The sequence below is a fragment of the Centruroides vittatus genome, unplaced genomic scaffold, assembly GCF_030686945.1.
Source record: "Centruroides vittatus isolate TY-2023 unplaced genomic scaffold, ASM3068694v2 scaffold_324, whole genome shotgun sequence".
Taxonomy (NCBI): domain Eukaryota; kingdom Metazoa; phylum Arthropoda; class Arachnida; order Scorpiones; family Buthidae; genus Centruroides; species Centruroides vittatus.
This window is the reverse complement of record NW_027122701.1, coordinates 6201234-6226867: the sequence shown is the minus strand read 5'-3', so window position 1 is coordinate 6226867 and position 25634 is coordinate 6201234. Positions and strand designations below refer to the sequence as shown.

The window sequence follows — 25634 nt, the reverse complement described above, 5'->3', positions numbered from 1 at the left end:
CCTTTCCCTGCGGTCATTGCATTGGCCAAAGAAGCAGTTTCCAAAGATGGCGGCCCAACATGACAATGGGATAGTTCTTCCAGTAAAAGTGAATTAATTAGTTGTAATTTCTTTGAGGGTAGTGTTGCAATATTAACTTTATCCAAAATATGATTACATATTTATTTTGTAGTACACAATAAAAGCATATGTATCCACTTATAAATGGAGAATTTTCATGTATTTTCTTAGCACAATGTTGCCGTTGAGAACATATCACACAGGAAACACTTCCAGTGGAAAAAGGTTGGTTTATTGGTGTGAACAGATATGCATTTTGGACTTAATGCCCCTCTTCAGTCCTATTATTATGTATTTATCAGCAAATTGATTACAGGTTTACAAATTTACAGAATGCATTGTAAAAAATTAGGATACGTGTACAATGGTTTATACAATAAAACTTAATTACCTGAGATAGTGACAGTTAAACCAACATGATTTGTGAGAAGATATACATGTAGTTGAAAAAAAGAGAGGAAAATGGAGCTAAAAATTCTTTTGGCTCCACACATATATACGTTAGGACAGTATAACATATGCTAAAATAAAAAAGGGGTTAAACTTAAGGGGTAAACTTAGGTGTTTTCCATTCTTCAGCTTGATGTTTATTAATTAATGAATGTTCTGTGCTTGTAATATAATTTGTTAATTTTTCTAAACAAACAAACTTTAGGAAGTACTGTATTCAAAAGAATCGGAAATTGTATTGGAATCTGGAGAAATTTTGGTATCATTCCATCACTAATTATAACATTGTATTTACCATATTAAATCCTGCTTTTGAAATAAAAGCACTTTTTATTTTAAAAAAATTCTGTTGAATATAACATAATGAAAATATATGATTGTTTATCTCAGTATTTTCCAACCTTTTTGGATTAGCAACACACTTTGAATTTGACTCTTTAAGCTCTGAATATTTATTTCTATGTACCTAGAGACAAAATTCTTTTTACCCCTCAGGCTACAAGGGAAATTTGTATAGAAAAACCAATCAAACAATTTTTCCTTCAGCTGATTTCATCTCATAGATTAAAGCGATTTTGCCTGATTTCATATTTAAAGAGTAAATAAAATTCCTGCAACATGCCATAATTTTTTAAAATAAAAATGCTTAAAATTTAAAATAAATTGCAATTGATTTTAAAAAAATTTTGATTATATGGAAATTAAACCTACCAAGACAAAAACTCACAATTTTACAAATATACAATTAAAATAAAAAGACTGTTTCAAACAATGTGTTAAGAGCTAGTATTAGTCTTTAAGCTGGTAAGCCACAAAATTTATAGAAGCTCCAAAGAGTTGGTACACCGGCATATGCATAGATGTATGTGAGTGGTATGCTAACGCTGCAAATTTTGCAACAAGTGGCATTTTAGTGAATACCTCCTCCTCCTCTTTAATTAGCCAGTGATAAAAAAGATGAAAGATAAATGAAATTTTAAAAAGAGCTTATTCAAAATTCTAAAAAATATTTAATATTTCTACAACACACCTACAACATACAGGTTGGGAGACACTGGTTTATCTTGACAGTTCTGAAACTATGAAAATTTCATATTTAGTGAATGATTCAAAATTAATATTCAATATTTAAAAAAATTTATGAAATTATTTATTATTTGTCATTAGATTTAATGGAATGACAATATGATGATGATGTACTATATATATTATGTATAGGGATATTATTTTTACATTAACTGCAGAAATTATAGAAATTCTTTAATTTAATGATGAACAACCTATGACTCACATGCAGCCCAGGGTCTTTGGCAATATAATTTTATTTTCCCATTTTTTGCTTCATGGCATTACACAACCCTAACCAAGTTGATTTTCATGATGGAGAACATTCAAACTAAACTCTATCAGTAAAAAAATGAGAATAAACTGTATATTACCAGTTTGCATATTGTTAGCATATATTATTTTAATACCTAATATATTGGCAGTTATAGTGTATGTTGGTACTAAGAATATTAAAGCTTGTAACTCTGTAAGAAAAAACTGCATGTGGTCTGTCAGAAGCATATGAAGTTCACTTGCAACCCACATTCAGAAATGGTTGTTTATCACTGCTTTAATTGATATGTTTCAATATATATGAATGATATATTAATTTATACTTTCAGGAAATGAATTGCAATGTGACTCATTCAAATTATGATGTTCTTGTTAATTGTACAATTATCTTCCTTTGTGTCAAACCACATCTTACACAAGTTGTACTGGAGCAGCTTTATAGTTATTGGAAAAGAAATCATATAATAGTATCAGTTATTAGTGGAAAAACTATTAAATATTTAGAAGAGGTATTTTCAAATAAACTTAATTTTAATGATATTTAGATATGTTTAATAATTCCAAAGATTTTGATTTTTTAGAACACTCCTCCTCAGACTAAAATAATACGTTCCATGCCAAATGTATCATCATCAGTTCTTGCTGGAGCTTGTGCTATTTCAAGAGGGGCTTCTACATCTGAATCTGTTGTTAAAATGATTAAGAAGTTATTAGAAACTGTTGGTTTATGTGAAGAAATTCATGAGGACCAAATGGATGCAATTGGTGGATTGAGTGGTAGTGGTCCAGCTTTTGTAAGTGAATGAAATAATATTTTAAATTATAAAGAAGTAAGATTTTTTAAAAAAATATTTAATATTTTTATTATTAGTTTATAATATTAAATTCATGTAATTGTTTAACTTATTATTTTTGGAGCTAATATATTTTAATCAGTTAGTAAATACCATGTATCAGCAGTTGAGTTTATTTTCATATCTTTTTGACTTTTTAACCTTTTCAAAGTTCTGTTGATCTTTGATTTTAAGAACAGTTATTGATTTCAGTATTTGTAAGTTTACAAAATCATTATCAGTATAGGATTATTTATAATTTTGGACCCGATTTTATTTGTGAAGTATATAGCAAAAATTATAAATGCAACTAAGAACAATGCACAGACTGAAATGTTGTAACTGCAAGTTTACAAAATTTTGCACAACTGGAACTTAGTTTTTAATTGTCCGACGGGAGTAATCATATACAGTGGTACTTCAAATTCAATTCATTCCAGGAGGTCATTCAAAGTCTGAATAAATTTTTCCCATTAGAAATAACAGAAAGTGAATTAATCTAGTCCCAGACCCTGAACAATACCCATTTTGATAAAATTTAAAACGTCAAATAGACATAACTTAAGATAAAAATAACACAATTAAATGCCTTAATAATAAATTTAAACACGAAAATCACAAATAAAATATGTATATGTTATGGACTAAGTGATTAATATAGGCATTATGAATAATGACAAACAAAATCGGGCACTGTAATAAATTTCAGGTGCTTTAACATAATTTATCAGATTGACCAGTCATTATGAATACTGCTCACCTAGTTGGGCAAAGTGGCAATGATACGTTCAGGAGTGATCATCCAACATATGCTAGCCAATCAGCACTCACATGTGTATTGTGTTTAATACCAAATTTTTAATTTATGTGACCAGTAGATAATCTTGTGCAACATTTTAATTTTACTTTTCTCTCTTAAAATAGTGTTTTCTTCTTTGAAAAAGTAATGTTCATGTAGCAATCATTAAGTGATATGAATAATCACTACAACTACTGATTAAACAAGTTAATAGCAGAAAAAGATCAGAACAGTCAAATCAAAATCAGATAAAAATTTAGCAGCTATAAACTGGAACTATATTAACAAAATTCACGCCTAAGTGCTAATTCCAGCAGTAAACGAACAAGACTTTAATGTTCAAACGTTTTTGGCTCCATTTAGAAGTCCTCTTCAGGAATATACAAGAAATAAACAAGAAAAACAGTTCTATTGTTTGAAAATTTTTTCTAACTGTCGAATACAGCTGTGTTCCAATTTTTTTAAACATTTAACGATGTTCCGTATGATACAAAATCGTTATGTTTGAACATTAAAGTCTTGTTCATTTACTGCTGGAATTAGCACTTAGGCGTGAATTTTGTCAAATCAAAATCAGCATATTTGTCAATGATACAAAAAGTGAGAGTCAATAATGAAAGTTACTTCTAAGTTACTGGAAGAATATCAGTGTTTACATAGATATGACATTGTATCTATCAGAGAAATAGAAAAATTAGTTGTGCCTGTAAAAGAAGGTAATTTGATTAAATATTATGTTCACACTGAAGAAATATTTCAGATATTTCATGATGCCCATATTGCTATTGGCCATGGCAGTAGAAACCGTATGGAAAAAGAATTAAGTACGAAATATAAAAATATTACAAGGAAGATGATCATAATTTATTTGAACTTGTGTGAAATCTGTCAGAAAAAACAATGTTCCTAAGAAAGGCTTGGTAGTTAAACCAGTTTTATATAATGAAATAAACTTGAGATGTCAAGTCAATCTAATAGATATGCAGTCGCAAGCTGATGAGCAATATAAATTTATATTCATGTATCAAGACCATCTGACAAAATTTGTTCAACCACAACTGTTAAAAACTAAAAGGGTATGTTCTTTTAGGCATTTTTACAATTTTCAGTGCACCAAGTATTCTACAAAGCAATAATGGCAGAGAATTTGCCAATAATGTCATCAAAGAAATGTGTAGTATGTGGCCTGAGTTAAAAATGGTGCATGGAATGCCCAGGCACTTACAAAGTCAGGACTCAGTAGAAAGATGTAATCAAGATGTAGAAAATATGCTTAGTTCTTGGTTGGAGACTAACAATACTAACAAATGGTTGGAAGGATTACGTTTTGTACAACTGACGAAAAATCGAGTGCATCATACTGGTAATAACTGCAGTCCCTATGAGACCATGTTTGGAGCAAAGTTAAAAGTTGGACTAAAGAATTTTATACCCAGCAAGTCATTGACCAACATTAATATGGAGGAGGATCTGGAGAAACTTTTTAAAACTATTGACGAAGTAAGTCCAAGTTGTCAAACTGTGAAAGATCAGGTGTTATCCAAGAAAACATTATAAAAGGTTATTTGATAATGCCACCCTCACATAGCAATATAACTGATGAAGTTCAAAGATCTACATTGTTTTCACATGAAAAAGATCTAACCATGCTGATTTCCAAAAACCATGATATTATTAGTATTACAGAGTCAGTGAATGATAAAGAAAAAATCCAAACAGTTGATCCAAAAATAGAAGAAAAAATAAATGTCTAAAACAAAGAAAATGGCTTTGTCTAATCTTAAAAAGCAAGCAGAAAAATGATTGATACATTGAATTCCAAATACACAGCAGCTAATGTTAGTGATACAGTAAGGATGTGTGTACCAGATATAGATCGAGCCCACAGTGATGGAAAAAATATTTTAGGTGTCATTGCAGTTGAAGATAAAAATGTTTACAAACTGGGTACTAAACATGGTATATTAAATCTATTATATTCCAGAAACCAATTTACTGTTTGTAAAGAAAATGTCATTTCTGTTGGAGATGTACTGGGTACTGAAATTTCACTTAGAGAATGTGCAAGAATGTCATCAATTTCTGGACACCAAGGCTATAGTCCATGCTGCTGCAAAATTGGTTGCAAATCTAATAGATGCAAATGCTACAAGGAAAAAGATTATGTAATTCCAAATGTCATCAAAATCTTAATTGCTTGAATAAATAAACTAAAAATAAATTATATAAAAAAATTAAATTCCAGACGTTTCCTGTAAGTTGATTTTTTGATTGAAGTATAAATTTGTTAATAATACTTTTCATTAACATTAGTTTAATTAATACTAATTATTAAACTTCAGTTTACTAATTATCTTAAGAAGTAAGTTAATAATACTTTTAAAAGATTGCATGTTGTTTTTTAAATACTTTGAAATAATTCTTAATGAAAAAAGTGGAGTTTTTTTAAATCAAATTGCCCAAAGAGAATGTAGTTGTATTCATAATGTCTGGTCAATTTAATAAATTAATTGGTATTTATCAGACTGCATGCCCATTTTAGTCATTATTCATAATGGCTGGATATTATGAATAATGCCCTATTAATCACTTTGCCCATAACATATATGTCGTATTATTTTGCAGTCGTAGTCGTGGGGTCGAGTGTAGGGTGAGCAAGACAAAAGAAAATTGGAGACCATAAAAACACGTCCGTTCACTTTCGGGTCCTCACTCGAACTCTCCTTTATTTTTTATTGGTGTTGTTAACCTCATTCCAAAAGGGACGAGATTAACAAAGTAAATTACAGAAAAATATACTAAAATGCATACAAAATTTAAAATATGTTAAATGCCCCCCTCCTGAAAAGGCGACATCATGGAGCCTCAGGGAGGTTGGGCTGGGTGTTATACAATTTATCGGCTTGAACTCTAAAGTTGGTTGGATTATAATACGGTATAATTTTATCTACATTTACAATATCAGTTAATTTATTTAATGATTGGACAGGTCTGTCTATTTCTACGTTACAAGGAGATACTATCTTTAATATGGTGAAAGGTCCATGATACTTTGGAGCAAGTTTTCCTTGGTCGGGATGGAAAAAGGTTTGTAGTAGTATTTGGTCTCCTACTTTGAAGTTTGGAGTTTGGTGTTGACTATTATATTTATCTCTGTTTCTTTCATGAGCTATTTCAGTTCTTTCGGTGGCAATCTTACGTGCTTCGCTGAGAGAGGGATAATTCAAGTTGTCAGGTGAATCGGGGATTTCTCCGTACATTAAAAACATTGGAGGGAATCCTGTTATAGTATGAGGCGTTTGATTGTATTCTTTCACAACGTCACGTAACATTTGAGTCCAGGATCGTTTTGGATTCTCTGAATATTTTATTCTTAGTCTAGTGTGGCGTTCAGTCTCTCAACTATCCCGTTGTGCTGAGGTCGCTGAGTACTTGTTAGATGTTGTTTGATTCCATTCCTTTCTAAATATCTTCTGAATCTAGAGGAGGTAAATGAAGGTGCTCTATCTGTTAGTAGACGTTTTGGGCTGCCTGTCTGTAATATTTTGCCTAGACAATCTATGTAGGCGTTTATAGAAGTAGATTTGGATGGAAAACACCAAGCAAACCTAGAAAAGTGATCGATGGCAACATGAAGGTAGCCTTTAGTAGATCCGTATCTTTGCATTCCAGAGACAGTGTCCATAGATAACATGTCAAATGGAGCTTTTGATGAAGGTAAATCACCTAACAAGCCAAACCTTTTATGGTTGTATGTCTTTGCTTTCTGACAAGCATCACAATGTTTAACAAATTCTACAACATCGTTGATGACATTCGGCCAATAGTAACGTGGACTAATTAGTTTCAGCATCTGTGTTATACCTGGGTGACCATAGTGTGCATGTGCCCTGGATAGCACCTTGTATTGAAGCGATGGAGGTATGACTTTCTTTGTAAATCCCTTCTTTCTGATACAGATTACATCTTCACGATCTCGGAAGAATTTGGGTGAGGTGAGTAATGAGGTATCCTGGTTGGAAAGGACTTCCTCAGTGGTAACAAAATGGCTCACGGGGGCTCTGGATAAATAATCAGCTTCTACATTCTGGCTTCCCTTCTGATGTTTAATGTCATACTGATACATGTTTAGTTTCAAAGACCATCTAAATAACCGTCCAGATGGGTTTTTTATACCTTTCAGCCACTGTAAAGCTTGATGATCAGTGTGTATGGTGAAAAAGATATCATGAAGATAAAAGTGAAACTTTTCAATAGATGCTACAATTGCAAGGCATTCTCTCTCACTAATGGTGTAGCTTTTTTCATATTCACGTAAGGACCTGGAGAAATAGGCAATAGGAAGTAATCCTTTAACAGGGTGTTCCTGTTTCAAGATACTCCCTATACCATCTCCGCTAGCATCTGTATAAAGATGTGTAGGAAGCAAAGGGTTATACATGTTTAAGATGGGTCTGGAGATAAGTGCTCGTTTTAATTTCTCAAAAGATTCTTGACATTTAGTCGTCCAAACCCAGTTTTGATTTTTCTTTAGAAGCTTATTTAGAGGAGCTCTTAAATTTGCATAATTTGGAATAAATCGATGGTAATGGTTTATGGACCCTAAAAAGCCCTGTAATTGTTTGATATTGGTTGGACATTTTAACTTTTGTATTGTTTCTATATTTGGTAATGAGGGGGAGTAACTTTCTGGTTGGATGTTGAACCCAAGGTAATTGATTTCAGATCTAACAAACTGACATTTTTTAAGATTTAAGTAGAGACCCTCCCTTGAACATAATTCAAATACTTGTGTTAAATGTTTTAGGTGTTCATCCACGTTCTGACTAAAAATTAACAAGTCATCAAAATAATTGATGAGAAAAGGAAATCTATATTTATTTAGGATATTTTTTAGAACTAGCTGAAAAATCTGGGGTGAAGTCTTTAGGCCAAATGGTAAACGATTCCACTGGAAATGACCAGAATTCGTTACAAAGGCAGTTAGTTCTTTGTCTTCAGAATGGAGAGGAACCTGCCAATAGGCTGACAGAATATCTACCGTAGAAAATATTTTCGCACCTATAAGTCTATCCAGTAGCTCATCTATTCTGGGAATAGGTTCATTGTTAACTTTAATCTTCTCGTTTAACTTCCTATAATCCATACATAATCTAGTTTTTCCCTCATCTCTTTTCTTGGCTAATGTGACTGGGGCAGCGTAAGGGGACGACGATGGTTCAATCAATCCCGACTTTAGCAATAGTTCCACCTGTCTATCAATCTCTTCTCTATCACGGTAAGATGCTCTGTAAGGTTTTAGAGTTATGGGTCTTTCGTCCTTAAGTAATATTCTAGGGGAAGCTATTTTTAGGGCTGGCACTGAAAACTTCTCAGCAGAAAAAACTTCCCGAAATCCTAAAATAATGCTCTTTAGCTTCTGCTTCTGTTCATCCTTCAGATTAGGGTTAACAACATCCCTAATGTTAAAAATATTTAGCAGAGATTCCTTTAAGGAAGTAGAACTATTCCTACCCCTACAAGTTCCTGCTGCATTCTGAGCCAAAGGAGGTGGGAAGACAAGGTTAGGAGCCTGAGGGGTCTCCTTCTGATCTATCTTATATAAGCTATTACTATTTTTACTTATTCTATTACAAAAATGATTAATGTCTCTACTATAGTAACTATTTGTGGAACTAGAGTGATTTGAACGTACTTCAAAAGTATTAGGATCTAATGCTAGGATAGTCTGATTTTGGGAGATCTGATTAAGACTAGAATCTATGACAAGACTAAATTTTCTAATGTCTGGATAAGATAAAATTAAATAAGGGAAATACCTGGATACTACATGTAAAGTAATGTTTTTTGTCAGGTTTCCAATCTTAAGAGGGATTGATACATTAGCCATGCTTGTGGTAGATCCTGCAGCTGTAGTGATAATCTTCACATCCGATTGGTATTGAAAGTATTTGGATAAAGTATCTAATAGTTTTTGGGATATAAGGCTGATGGAACTTCCTGTATCGATGAGCGCAGGCATCGTCTTGTTCTCCATTGAAACAGTTAGTAGTAGTCAAGATGGTGAAGTTGGTTCTGCCTCATTTGCTTCAGATACCTTGTGGACGTCTCTGTGAATAGGAGCTGAATATCTTTGGGGACAGTCTCTTCTCCAGTGCTGTGCTGGTAATCCCTGCTGATAGCAAAAACGGCAAGGGGATGGCGGTCTGCTCATGTGATGTACCAAATTTCTGTACTGGGGTTGACCCCGTGGTGGAATCCAAGATGGCGTCGTTTTCTTTGTGTGCGGCCATGACAGTATCTGGTTTTTGGCAAAGTGTTGGGATCCTGTGTAATTTTCTCGATTCGGTTTAGTTGCCGGATGATTTTCTTTCTGGGTCTTCGGCGGATGATCTGCTTCTTCTTGAATTTTTATTAACTTAGTAGCCTTCTGAAGCCATTCGACAGCGGTGGCTGGCGGTGCGGCTATCATATATTTTCTAATTTCCTGCATTTATGCCGGCATTGAGACCTGTAATGGTCTGTTGCATGTTTAACTTAGCTTTTTCCGCCAAGGAGGTTTTGTCCCTATAGTAAGTTAAGACATCTTCATCTCGCTGGTGTTGTCGATTTACAAAATCGGTGAAGTAATCTTCTTCTTCCTGTGGAAAGTACTCGAGTAATTTTTGTTTAATTTTGTTCCAATCCGTTTCCTCTACTAAATTTTCACAAAAATAGTCGAAAGCTTCATGCTGTAAATACTCTGGTATGTAAAAGTGGAGCTCTTGTTCGTCAATCCTTTGTCTCGCCGCTTGCTTCTCAAACAGTCTCATCCACGAAGTTAGACTTAGCTTTCCACGTGGGTTAAACGGAATAAGATTTAGTTTAGGAGGAGAGGTAGAACTACCTGTTTCTGGGATGGATTTGTCTCTAGATTTACTCATTGCTGGATAAGGTAATCCTGTCGACTCTTATAAATTGTCGTATTATTTTGCAGTCGTAGTCGTGGAGTCGAGTGTAGGGTGAGCAAGACAAAAGAAAATTGGAGACCATAAAAACACGTCTGTTCACTTTCGGGTCCTCACTCGAACTTTCCTTTATTTTTTATTGGTGTTGTTAACCTCATTCCAAAAGGGACGAGATTAACAAAGTAAATTACAGAAAAATATACAAAAATACATACAAAATTTAAAATATGTTATATATACTGTATAATAAAATGAGCAATTATTTATTGTGACATTGTCACAATGTTGGGCAGCAATTTTTCATCATATTTTTAATTTAAATATATTTTGTGTACTAGTACTTTTTATATATTAACAGGACTTATTATACTGGAAAATACATCATATTTTTAATTTATTTAATTTAAAATATATGCTCTCCACCTCAGATTAGTAGTGGCTTGCCCCTGTACACCATACTTTTCTTTTAACAATAGAGTCGTGCCAGTCATCTAATACCTTTCAGGAGAAAATTTTTGAATTGAAATAACATGACTTCCAGTTTGCATCAGAAATTCATATATAGTTAATCAGGGCCTCCTGCCCTTAAGATTTCCATATCTTGTTCTGTCTTTCATCTATCTAACTCTATTCCCATGATTAAAGAGACAGACAGGAAGACGGATGACAGTAGGAATTTATAGGTTACAATTTTTTCAAATTGCATCCCAATGAAAATTGCATTTACTGGTTGCACACTATCCACTTAAGCATCTGAACATAGATGTGTGATTTAATTATAACATTTGTGACATCTATATATATAAATGAGAATGTTTGTTTGTTTGCTATACACTCCTAGGCTGTTTGACCAATTGCTACGAAACCTGGCAGTTATATTTATATACCCCTAACTTAGATAATGTTGTACATTCCAAAATATCTATTGGATTTTTGTAAATCAATTACTTTTTATCTACATTAAATTTGCTTATTTATATGTAGCGCATCTATTGGCAAAAAATTTAACAAAATAATAAACTAAATATAATTCTTATAAAAAAAGGATATAATTTTAAAATATATATATTATATTCACTTAATTACTGCAATAATGGTATAGTGCAAAATAGATGCACTATATAATTACTGCAACAGGCAACAGGTAGCATGTAGCACTTGTATGTGTGCAATTGAAAATGTTAACCTGTGAAACACCTATAAGTATATTTTCCACATCTAACAACTCAGGTTTTTCATTTCTGAACAGTACTTTCTTAATTCTAATAAGCACCCTCCAGTAGCTGAGTGCATAAAACCACCAAACTCTGGTAATTAGTTATTCATGGATTTGGGCATGGCAAATGGGTTGGCCACATGGAGTTTTCCGGGTTTTTTTCATCTAAATAGGATCTAGCTTCCCATAAAAGTCTTCCCGGGATGCATCCTTATTGGCAGATCTCTCATGTGTTGCAGTGCAGTAACCAAATAAACCAAACTAATTCTAACAAGCAATTATTTATTGTGATATCGTCACAATGCCAGGCTGCAACTTTTCATCAAAATGTTCTCAATTTTTTAGAGGTGGTTTTGCCCCTATGCATCATACCTGTCAACAATAGAGTTGTACTGGTCATCTATCTAACTCTGTTCAGGGGAAAATTTTGAATCGAAGTGACTTGACATCTGTTTCAAACCAGAAGTTCATATATAGTTAATCTGGGCTCATGCCCTAGGCTTTCCACATCTGGTCTGAACTTTCACGTATCTAACTCCTTTCTCGAGATTGAGGAAGGAGAGATAGACGGACAACAGTCAAAATTTATAGGTCTTCAATTTTTTCTAATAATTTTTCTATAAACTCGATATTTATGAGAACATACTTACCACATAATTTATACAATCTGTTGCGAAAATATAAACATTTTATTATAACATAAAATAATTAATACCCAGCTAGATGCTTCTTAACCTGTGCAAAAACACCTTATCTCACTGAGAATTATTTATTAATCGTAATAAACACTTTCAACCTGTTCTACAGGCCATCTTCAGGTTTTTAAAAGCCAAGGAATATTCATAACATACAGGGCTGGATCATCGCATAGACAAATGAGACGAATGTCTAGGGCCCGGTCAAACTGTCTGTTTTGAAAGTATTTGTAAATAAGATAGTTTACTTCTTTAAATTTTTATATAAAGTTTATTTGTATTTATATACTTACTTTTTTAAACTATCTTGGCTTTTATTTAAATTATCTTTTTTCATTATTCAATTTACTTTTTATGGGTAAAATACAGAGGCCTAGCTACTGTGAAGCAGTTTGAGCAAACTGCTCCAGGCGCACTAATCACGAGGGCGCCAAGTTAGAAAGGGCAAAATAAAAACTTGTAAAAACATTTGTAAAAAATTTTGGATTCAATAATTAATCAATTAACGATTAGATTTGAATCTGTTCGACAATTATGTACACTTTTCAAGTGCTTATCGCCTGCATATCTTGTTGTGTCATCTGATAAAAATATTCTGGAACAATCAAAATTGTTACAATTGGCATATTGCTGAACTACTTTTATTTCACACCGCAGTCTCAAATAGGTTCTCTGACATTGTTGCAGCATGCCTCATTTTTTTAACTTTATGGGCAACCACAACAACAGCAAAATGAAGTTTTTCAAAACTAAAATTAATCAAAACTTATTTAAGAAGCAGCATGTTACAACATCATCTTAACTCTGGTTACTATATCCAGAGACGGATCTACATAGCGACTAATGGGGCTTAAGACCTGGGCCCTCAAGTGTCAAGGACCCACAAAAATTGAATTATCATCATAAATGTTTAATACTTTTTCATTAACATTTATCGTATAGTAAAAAATAGTTAATAATAATAATAATATAATATAATAATGATAATTTATAGTATCAGGTCAGTCCATAAGTCCGTGCGCATTTTTATGACCTTGAGAAAAATCTTGTTTTGCTGTTAAAAATGTAGGTCTAATGTGATAATTTTTACACCGAAGTGTTAAATTGGATCTCATTCCTATAATACTGTTCAGAATTGTGAACATTTCAGTTGTTTATTTTCGTTAAAATGGAAGTAACCGACGAATATAAAAGACACGTTTTATACTTTTTATTTGGTGAGAATGCTACAAATGCAGCCAAAAAAATAAATACTGTACATAATCAAATCGTAATTAGTTCAAGGACTGCGCAGAAGTGGTTTGAAAGATTTAGAAACAACGATTTTAGTGTGGAGGATAAGGCTCGTACGGGAAGATCCGTCGACTTCAACGATGATGCTCTCTCTGCACTAGTCTGCACTGTAAAAAAGGCTATTTCTGAATATTTTGATTCAAAATCGAAATCATTTTACGAAGACGGGATTAAAAAGCTACCATCGAGATGGCAAAAAATTGTACAAAATAATGGTGAATACATTATAGATTGAAATAAAATTTAATTAAAATCTTTTGCTGCTTTTTTGTAGATAAAAATACGCACGAACTTATGGACTGACCTGATATTATTTGTATTAACAAAAATGGGTCCCCATTGGACTTCAATAAGCCCTAGGCCCCGAAAAATCTAGATCCACCCCTGACTATATCAGCTGAAAAAACAATAGCTTGTCAACTTGATCTGAAGAAAGTGATTGACCGATTTGTAAACAAAAAAGCGAGAAAATAATTTTGAAGTTTTCTTATGTATTATTACATATTTGTTATGAAACTAAACTTGCTTATATTTTGTCAATACAGTTTATATAATATGTAGTAAATATTATTAGATACTCCGTACTTAAAGAATTATATTTTGTTTTATTATTACAGTATATTTATACTAGCATTATATTATACTAGCTATTATATTTATACTAGATGAGCCCGATGTTGCTTGGGCAAAAACTAACAAAAGCAAAGATTAAGATTATTAGATTATAGGCGATCTTACTCGTTTTTACTGGGTGCAAGAATTATGTCCCCCTCTTCCGAGACTAATTAGAACATTTTTAGATAGGTCTAAAAATATGTTCAATTTCTTGCAAAAATGCAAAATACCGCATCTAAAATAGTTCAGTAGAAGCTAAGTTCTTCGGGGTAATTCTTAATCGATTTCGAAAATTTCTTCTTAGTGTGCTTTGGTATGGCATACCCTAACTGTGTACCAAATTTCAGCTTTCAACTTCTGTTTGGGCTCTGCACTTATTATTATTATCAACCCATCTCGATTATATTATAAGATCTATTAAATTGAATATCTTATTGTTGAAATGTCTTGAATCTCAAATAAATTGTTATTAAGTAAGGTTTTAAATAGAAATAATTAGATATGTTTTTAAATTAAATGTTCAAAATAAATTTCGTGAGCCTCCGAGGAACAAGGGAGCGCACCGATTCTACTTGCTCCAGGGCGCTGAATATGTAGCTACGCCACTGGTAAAATATTGTATTATTTAAATATTAACCAAAAAGGTTAAATTAAACAATTAATATTTTAAGTTAATATTGTTATTGTATAATAACTTTCATTAGACATTGCATAAAATAAATTTCAATTTTTTTAAATTTATAAACAAACTGTACAAACTTTTCTAGAAAAACTGAAATTTATTGTTGTATATTAAATATTTTTTATTAACAAAATTTATGATTTCTTTTAGTTTTTCACATTATTTAGTTTTGTTTTATTTATTGTTTTATATTTTTTGTGCGCTCTATTTCTTGTGGGAGAGGGAGGGGGCCTGGTAAGAAGAAAATGTCTAGGGCCTCAAAGTGGGTTAATCCGGCCCTGATAACATACAAGCATAATGCAAGAGCGAGTGACAACTTGGACACATGACAGATTGCAGTTAGGTTTTGAGCACAGTTTTTCACTATGCATACAGTTTGAACTTCAAAGCATCATTGTGAATTTTTGTCAAATTTTGCATTCAAAGTTAGAATTGTTCAAAGTATGAGGTACAGTACCACTGTCGTTTTCTAAGGTTAATCATTAAGGTAATTAAACTTTACTAAAACAGATCTTACTAGCAAAGTGAGTTAATATACTTTTAATAAAATTGAAAAAGAAAAAATTTTTTAAAATAAGACTTGTTTTTTATAAGAAAAATAAGTGTTTAAATTGAATTTGTGCAACTTGTGTTATTGTTCTATAAATTGCTGTTAAAAAATTTTGTTTTTTTCATTGTTAAAAACTGTTGATCTGAAGATAAGCAGATTGTTCTAGAAAATAATATAATTATTAGAAAGTTTTCTGATTTTTTTTTTAGAATATGATTGATTTTTGATATATTTATAAATAATGAGCAAAAATTATTTTTAATCATGTATTTCATTTAAAATGTATGATCTGGATCATAAATTAGTAGTGTCTTGCCCCTGTATAGTACATCATACTTTTCCTGTCAACAACACAGTTGTGCCTGTCATCTATGTAACTCCATTGTGGAGAAAATGTTTGAATTAAATCATGTGACTTCCCTTCTATACTAGAAGTTTGTATATACTTAAGTGGGGCCTCCTGTCCCTAAGCTTTCCATATGTGGTCTCGGCTTTCATCTATCTAACACTGTTCTCATGATTAAGGAAGGTCAGACAAACAAATGACAGTACCGTAGTAATTTATAGGTCTACAATTTTTTCAAATTGCATCCCAAATATATTAAAAACTACACACACAAAATTAATTTTGTGTGTGTTTATTTTGTTTATATTTACAAAATTTAAAATAAATGCAGGATTAAAGCCTATCCACAAAATCTGAAATGTAACTTATAGAATTTAAAAGTTCATAGGGAAGAATCTTGTAACATGACTGAAATACATTTTGTATACAATGTAAATTATTATTAATTTGACTTTATAAGCTAAGCTAAATTTTTCATAAAAGTGTCTGATTCGTATTTTTATTCTAAAAATATTTTATTTTCATTTAAATAATGTGGCTCTCAATTTTTTGACTATCCTTCTTTCTACTAATAAAATAATAATAAACAGTTAGTATACATCATTATATACTTACTATATATTTTTAAAGAATTGTCTTCACTAATCTTCATTTTACCTGTGTTTCTGTTCTCTCATCTAGTTAACTTTCCCTCTCATTTTCATCTTTGACTAGGAATGTGTGTATATCAGTGTGGGACTGATATATTTATACTGTTATACTATTATTTATTCAAATTCAAGTTGTCATGAATTCATTTCATTCGTAATCTTAATAAATTTTATATGTACCAGCATTTCCTTCTTAATGCATATTTTTTTAGTATGGCAGTTTCTTTTATTATTATTATATTACAACTGTGTTATAAGTTAATGCAGTTACAGACTTTTTAGTTTTGTTGTATAGCTGTAATATGTTCTGTAAACTTAATTTTGAACTTTGTCTCTTGCAAAGTAACATAAAGGATTTTGGTAAATACATTGTAATCTATAAACTATATTATCCATTTCCATATTTTTCTTTTATTTTCTATTTTACTTAATTTATGTTTTAATTTTGGAATTATTCTAATGTTAATGTTATATAATTGTTCCAATATGAAATTATGTGGATATGTTTTAATCCTACATTTATTATTTTAAATTTTAAAAGAAAAGTGAATACTTCATAGTATTGATATTAATTAAATGCTCATTTTTTTCCTAGATTTTTACAGTCATTCAAAGTATGGCTGATGGTGCAGTTAAGATGGGTATTCCAAAATCAATTGCTATTAAATATGCAGCTCAAACTGCTTTGGTAAGGAATTTTATTGTACTTCTTTTTATGATTAAGAATGCATAATAATTACTATAATTTTGTGTTTCAAAGATAACTTGAAAGAGGTATTGGTTATGCAATGGAGTGATTTATTTGCTGATTTTAAACTCCACTCACAAAAGAACATTAATGGTTTGAATAAATATTAAAATCATTGACTCACAACAAAATTCTAAAACTAATTGATGATTCATTACAAAATTAAACTATTAAAACACTTGAAACTCTTGATGAAATACTGTTTAAAAGGTTACAGTATTTTGAACAAAATTAAACAGAAAATAATTTTTGTTTCTAACACACAATGCAGTGTAATCCAGCGACCACTTGGCTTATTTTCATCTTTATTTTAGTTCAGTTCATCTTTATTTCAGCTGGATTAAACTGCATTGTGTGTTAGAAACAACAATAGAAATACAACACGGTTTCAAGTAATCAACAGGAAATAATTTTATTACTGAAATTAGAGTTATTTTCTGTTTAGTTTTGTTATTATTATTACTGGACAAAGGAAGTTAATCATAAAATAAAAATGATAAATTGTATTTATTTTTTACACTTAATTTACATAATTGGGACAATATAAGCAGCTGTAATCAAATTACAGAGTGAACAAATTTCTACATTACAGTTTAAAAAATAAAGCAAAAAGCTAGTTTGGCTGTTAGTCATATTGTGGTTTTTTTTTATAGTTCACAAGTTCTATATGTATATATAGTCTATATATTTTTCTTCTTTCATTTTTACTTTCTTACTTCCTTTCCATTGTCTCAAAGCAATTCATACGTAAACTGTTACTGCTTGAGGGGGAGGATTACCCTTTCCAAGAACCGAGAGTTAAACAGAGGGGGAAGAGATTAAGACTTCCCTGAATTTGGGGAGATAGACAAAGAAAGTATGTGCCCAAAGCAGCGTAAGAGAGGAGAGTAGTCACTTTTTGTTGGACCTCGAAGAAGACAGACGCTGAACACGGCGCTCCAGACTTGAAAGACGGTGAAAGAGAGGAGACTGCAGTCAAGAGAGAGAGAGAACCTGCAAAGACCAGGGAGAGAAAGAGATACAAGGATCCATAGGACACTAAGAGAGAGAGAGAATCCAGACATAGAACCGCTGGTTTACTAGAGAAAGAGAAAGGATCACGATTGTGAGGACGAAAATCGTTAAGGATATCAATCAGACGACTTGAACCTGCGTACTTTCTACTTTCTTTCCTATCGTTTCCTTGCTTTCCTAAGTCAATCCGTTTCTTTTCCATATTATTTTAAGCTAGATGTAAGTTTAGTTTTAAGTTAGTCATTAAGCTTATTTGTTTGTTCTGTGTTGCATGCGCATGTGGAATCTACTTGTAACAATAATAGGAGGTGATCCACTTCCCTGTAAAGAACAAGAAGTGAAATTCTGTCAAGTTGGGATCTGTGTATTAAAAGAACCGCGTTCGGAGAGAATTAAAAGAATATTCATCGTATGCAATTTTGTTTGTGTTGTTATTTGTAACCATTACTCACAGACCCACAAATATTTCTTTTCGAACAACCACACTAGTTTCATCTTCAGTTTCAATTAATTATTATTTTGAATTAAATTTAATAATTATTAAATAAAAATATTAAATTTAATTCAAAAATTATTGTAATTATTAGTTAATGTTAGTATAAGCTCTAACTACCTACCTTTAGAAAAAGTTGTTTTATATTTATTGTTAAGAGTTAGCCAAACTATAGTTTGAATAATGGTCTGGTATGTTTCAGTGCAAGAAGGTATCCACAAGAAGGTTTTGATGCAAGAAAAACTTCCTCCATTAATTCACTATTATCATTTTACATTAACATTAATTAATGTCAATATTATCGTAATAGCAGTGTGTACTAACAAGTAATCACAAAATGCAAGAAAATAGATCAAATCAAGCTCCTAGTATAAAAATTTAAATATTTCAACTGATACTAAACATTTTAATTTTGAATTTCTTTAAATGAATCAAGATATTCATTTGGATTAAATGCTTTTTGAGATTATCAATTTCATCTTCAGATTAACATTCAATATTCTGACAATTTAATAGAACAACTGTTTGTACTTGATTTTTTTGACTGTAGTGGACCAACATTACAAATTTGAATTTTTCTTTCTTTTTTTTTTAACATTATTAACAGATATTTTTAAATTATAAACAGGAAAATAATATAATATTTTCTGTGCATAAAGTAAGAATTAAAAATAAAAACAAAATTACAAATAAATGTAAAATAAAAAGGTGGTTTACACGGTAACAAAAATGGTAAAATGTTGTCAGAACATTGTTGTTGATCTTAAAATGGAATTGAGAAATCTGGAAAGCACTTAATTTTAATACATATCTTGACTCGTTTAACCACTTGTTGAGTTTCTTTTCGTACATTGAAAAGAGAAATTTGTAATATAGAACTTCATAATACAAAAGTCTTACTATATTTCAATGACTAGACTTAACATATGCAATGTATATTTTATCCTACTCACTGGTTTTTTGATTTATGGATCAAAATCAGATTACAGTGAAGGAACAAATCTATATCATATGATTGTACTAATGAACCAACCATTATTTAAGGAGCCAATGTTTTATTTTGCTAAAATGTTTCTTAAAACCTTATTTTCCCATCCTCTGATATACATTGAATCCTTCAGACATCTAACAGGTTTTTCTGTACAAAATACAGTATCATTAAAAGTTTTGATAGTCATGACTCAATTAAGATTGTACAGCTGAACATTTAAATAAAATCTAAAATTAATTTATGTAAAATACTTTAAAATAAAAATTGCTTAATTAAATATATTTAATTGAATTTATCACTTATTAAAATTTTATTATTTATTACATTTAGAATAATAGTTAAGATTTCTTATAAACGATTTATATATAAAGTTTTTTGTAGGGAGCATCTAAAATGATTTTGGAAACAGGAGAACATCCGGAAGTACTTCGTGATACTGTTTGTTCTCCAGGAGGTACCACTATAACAGGAATTCATGCCTTGGAAAAAGCTGGTGTCAGAGCTGCTATGATGAATGCTGTTGAAGCAGCAACACTAAAAGCAAAAGAATTAGGACAAATGTAATGTAAATTATCTTGAACTAAGAATACAACTGGAACTGTAATTAAACAAATACAGCTACACTTTTAAGTTTCCATGTATACAAGGAAGTAAAAATGTTAGTTTATCTTTAAATTACTTATTATATTACTTATTAAATTACAAGTTATCTTTAAATTACCAACTTGTATACATGTGCATCATGTAACTCATGAAAGTAATTTTTAAATTGCTTATTACATTAATTGTCTAATTAATGTAATAAAATTATTACATTAATTAGATTATTTTAGATGAGAAATAAAAAAATATGTGAAGCTACTTCTGTTCAAAATTGAAAATACAGGGTGGCCATAATTAAAGCTTCCCTATTCAAAGTACTCTAGCTGTAACCAATAAATTAAATGTCATTTGAAGGTGGTCAATAAGACCACCTTCGAGTGACATTTTAATTTGTTATATTAAACATTACGAATAAAATCAGCTGCTCATTGCCTTCAAATTGTTCATCTCTTCAAAACACACTGTTCATCACCTTCAAATTTTACACTTGAACACCTTACCATGTGTGAGGTTTGCTAACTGGGGAATGGAGAGTCAGTTTGACTTAAGTCAAGATAAACAAGGATGGTATGTGGGTGGTGGTGGATATACGGAAGTGAAGCACCTTTACCAATGATACCCATTTATTTGGCAATAAACTGGTAGTTTTCAATTTTGTACAAAAGATGCTCCACTGAAACTATGGTCTAAAGAGTTCAGTTCATTTTCAACAAAGTCCCTTGATGTGGAGCAGTGTTGTTATCAAGCCTGGAGACATTATGGAGATAGTTAGTCTGAGGACAGGTGACAATGCCTGCAGTTCAGTGAAGATAGATACAACAATGCTTCAATGACAATGATAGCAAGACACAAGTACAGAAAAAAGGATGCAGTGTCACCTTGTTAACTTGGGAACTCTGATTAATTCCCAATTCCCTCTTGTTGCTTCCCGATTGGTTGTCTTTGTTTCCAAGTCAGGGCCGGATTATCGAATAGGCAAAGTAGACAAATGTCTAGGGCCCGTAATTCGGAGGGGCCCGGCTTCAGTGCAGAAGATTTCTCTGTTTCAAAACGAGTTAAAAATTTTTTAAGAAATCCGATAGGACAGAAAATGCTGTATTTAACAATTCCTACTAAGCTCCGCTCGACTAGCCATTACCTAAAAAAAAAAAAGGTCAACAGCCACCCCCGTGCGTCAGAAGTAATGTACGCCACAGGATCTCTCGCACCATCTAGAAATATTCTTAGGGCCGCCTCTCGTGGTAGTACTGATGTATGGTTATGATTTATTTTCTAAATCTAAACTTATACGTCGCGACATCGCATATTCGATATAGCGTTCAAGTTGCTCGAGCGCGAAGATATTACAATTCAATAGTGTTTTATAAAAGAGTTAAAAAGGGTGACACTACGGTGTGACTTGGGGTGACACCACGATATCCGCACCGGGTGTCACCCATGCTAACTACGCTAATGTCACATTATATAAGATTTGTTTAGAAGCAGCTTATTTAAATGGGGCCCCAATTTAAATTTTGTCTAGGGCCCGTTAGAGGCTTAATCCGGCGCTGTTCCAAGTGGAAATAAGGTTGAAGATTGACCTTTCTCGTGATCAAGTCATGAGAAAGGTCGATCTTCAGTATTCAACTCCACACCGTTTCTCAGCTCTGATCAGGAGATGTTGATGGATCTTTGAATCCTGTGATCATATTTTATATAGACATAGTTCCCATTCTGACATTTAGGAATTTTAACTACAACATATGACGTTTTTCTTTCATTAAACTGTTCGGTATCCCAGATTCAATTAAATCCTGTAATTTTTATATGAGAATTTTTTATTTGAACTCTCCAGTCTGACATTGATTTCGATCAGGGATCTCAAACTTAAACATAGCAAAAGGCCAGTCAAACGGATATATATCAGACAGGCTATATCTGTTATTATTCAGTAAACCAAAACATACTGTAAACTAAAAAAGGCTCTAAGAAAGGCCCTTTTATTGCCAGGTCTTTGACTTACATAAACAGTAAGAAGTTTGAATTTTATCTGTTTTAATCCCCACAGGATGTTAGAAACACTGATTTTTAGAAAAGAAATCATCAAGCCCAACTCTTCCTTCCCCTCTTATCCCAGTTTGTCCAAGTTTCCGTAACCCCCCTCCCCTCTTCGAACATCCAACAAAACTCCACACTCCTTAAAACCTTTATCACTTTATGAATGATAGATACCATATGTAGAAAAACAAACCATACAAGAAATTTTGAAATAAATATAATAAAATGTGTAAACTATAAAATTGAATGAAATAAACTGGATGTCCACTGAAGATCAACCCTCCCGCCCTTGTCCAACTTGTCATAACTCCCTCCCTCCCGTGTGGGCATCATTTATGGACAGCCCTTAGAATGCCAACTTCTGATCCCTGATTTAGTTATTAACATGTGTTCGAGTTGCACTCGGGACATTTGCATTGCTTTGTGTCAGATTTCCTTTTGATATTAAACAAAGCAAAACAAAATGTTAAATTTTGTTTTGCTTTGTTTAAAAAACAAAAATTAAACAAAATTTTTCGTCTCTGGTCTAAAAGTGGGTACTGTTGAACTCATCTCAGTCTCCTCAGTTCAGATATGTACTCAAAGTCCTGAAATTCCACTGGGAGTAATCTATACAACATACAAAATAACCTCTGAACAATGTCATTTTTTATGTTTGTCAGTGGCCATTGTTTGGTGGTTTGACTATTTGTTTCAAGTGTCTGCTGCTTAATTTCTGAGTTTTGTGATATTGTTAGTGGTTTTTTTTCTGCTCTTTCCGCTCTGTGGACACTAAGAGGGCCTCTTATACAAGCCCATTATGGGTTCGGCCAGGCGCACAATAGGGCGGCCGGGTGGTGAGGCACAGGGTTCGACATATCCCGTCAGACCACCCCCAAAAATTCCTGGGGAGTTTTTGATCCCGGGTTCTCAGAGCAGTAGGCTGTATTTGGTCTTCGGGCTGTTTAATAATAATAGTGCTTGAAAAGTGAAATAGTGTAAAAGCATAGAGAGCGTTTCCCTGGAGAAAAGCTGAGCGAATATTACGTAAGTGATATCATTTCTAGCAAATTTTTCTCTTATGCGAATTGCACATTCTAACATTGAACATTTTCACGCCAGTCAGAAATGTGAACTTGTAAGAAAGAGAGGGAGTTTCAACATGGCAGTGAGGAAGTTCGCATGTTCAAGCTATGACGTTGAATAGAGATGAACAAAGTTTAATTTCTGCATGACAAAAAAAAATTATAGATAAAAATTTACAACCAATACGTCACACGCTTTTTTTTCCAGAGACCTCATTAATAGACATCATCTTGCTCGCTTGCTCTCCTGCAACACTTAATAGCGTTGCTTGTGTATACTGCATATTCTGACAAAAACTGATTTACATGTATTTATTGTGATTTCAAATATACGTATCTGTGGAATTAGCATATTATGACTATAAGGATCATTAAGTTTGTTTGTTTAGTTACGTTACAGCAATGCATCACTTGGGTGATCTGCCTAGGTCTTTTTAAGAGTAACTCATCCCTATTCAAGCATTACAGGCGTGAAGAAAACCCGGAAAACTCACGTGGCCAGCCCGTTCTGGCGAGGCGTGAACCCACAACTGAACTCCCAGTGTTTAGGGAACGGAACCACTTGGCCATTGGTGGGCTTTTTTTTGTATGTTTGGATGTTGGTGTGTGTGTGGGAGACACGATTTTGTTCACCCTGTTTGAAGCTTAATAACTTCTATGCTTTTTGTCGAAAATTTGCAGAGAGGTTTATGTATTAGTAAGGTGACCAACCGTCCTCCTTTTGTAAGGTCTGTCCTCCTTTGAAAAGTGTCCTCCTAAATGTCCTCCTTTTGTAAGTTCTGTCCTCCCTCGACACCCAACTGTGAAAAAATAAGTCGCGAAATAAACCTTGACAACACGCTTTAAGTCATGGAAAGTTCGACCAACTCAACAACCCATGACTAAAAAAAAAAGGTCAACGGATTCATGCTAGTCAATATAAACCTATGTGATGATATCGCTTATTCGATATAGCGTTCAAGCTTGCTCGAGTGCGGGCATATTACAATTCAATAATCCGATACTGTTCTATAAAACAGTTAAGAAGGGTGACACCCACGGTATGACTTGGGGTGACACCACGATATCCGCCCTGGGTGTCATTCATGCTAGCTACACCACTACGCATGCAGTAGATATTATTATAGTGTATTATTATTGCAATGAATAAAATGTTTCTTTTATTTACAATATTTTTTCCTTCAATTTATGTGTCCTCCTTTTGATTATAAAAAAGTTGGTCACCTTAGTATTAGGGGATTGATACTATTAAATTTTGGTTGTTAAAGGTCAGGGATGGGGAGTTAGAAGGGGTCGTGTGTCATATCTCGAGTAGGGTCGAACTTAATGACTATTTTACTCGTCACTAATATTTACAGTTTTTATCAAACTCATCTTATAATAATTAAAAATATAAAAAGTTGTAATAAAATATCATAATAGATGACTCCACACGCAGTTTTGAATGTTCCCGAGAAAGTTAAGCAACTAGTTGCTGGACTTTTTGAGAAGGGAGTTAAAAGAACGATCTAAAACACAAAATTTGATAAATCTCGCTTATAATTAAGTGTATTTTTATATTGGGTAGAATCACAAAATTGTATAGAAATCATATCGAAATTTCCCGTGCAAAAAAAATGGGTCGGCTAGTTAAATATTTCCGTTTATCAAAATTTGTAGAATCATTTAAGAGATGGCTTTAAAAAGTGGTCCGAAAATAATTTGAAAATGAAAACGTATAATTGCACAACATTTAAGTAAAGAAGAAAAAATTTTTTAATTATTATTATTTTGTAATTAACCAGCACATTTACGCTCGTTACATATATTAAAAGAAAGTATATGAAATTCAAAACAAAGTTTTATTTTTAATTTATTAATTCCTATTATAGTTAGGCCGATATGCAATACCACGTAAATATTCTATTATATTTTTTCTATCGTAATTGAAAATTTTCCTCAAAATCCTCGATCGGTTCATCGTAACGTCTACGTTTATGCTAATGTTGAAAATCTGCTATTGTTCTTTCGTGATCAACATCATATTTTTTGAATTTATCGTAGTCCGTTTATAAAAATCCATAAATTGGGAGGACTCGTGATTTATATTTATATATATTACCAATATTTTTATTTTAAAAATCCGCCAAATCGTATGGTTGTTAAGTATGCACAATTTTTTAAGTTTCTGTCACCCAATTCGCTTGTGCCAGTAAATATAGGTGGCG

General features: G+C 32.2%; 1 protein-coding gene across 2 annotated transcripts in view; it reads left to right on the top strand.

The window, feature by feature from the left end:
* LOC136988181 (pyrroline-5-carboxylate reductase 3-like) overlaps window positions 1-20765 on the top strand; it is a 30250-nt gene extending 9485 nt beyond the window's left edge. For both annotated transcript variants that reach the window (XM_067286011.1, XM_067286010.1), the window contains exons 3-6: window positions 2181-2360; window positions 2433-2645; window positions 17073-17165; window positions 20105-20765. In XM_067286011.1, coding sequence (XP_067142112.1) covers window positions 2181-2360; window positions 2433-2645; window positions 17073-17165; window positions 20105-20287 — 669 coding nt within the window. In that variant the 3' untranslated portion in view covers window positions 20288-20765. The remainder of the gene's footprint in view (window positions 1-2180; window positions 2361-2432; window positions 2646-17072; window positions 17166-20104) is intronic.
* Window positions 20766-25634: the final 4869 nt, after the last annotated feature.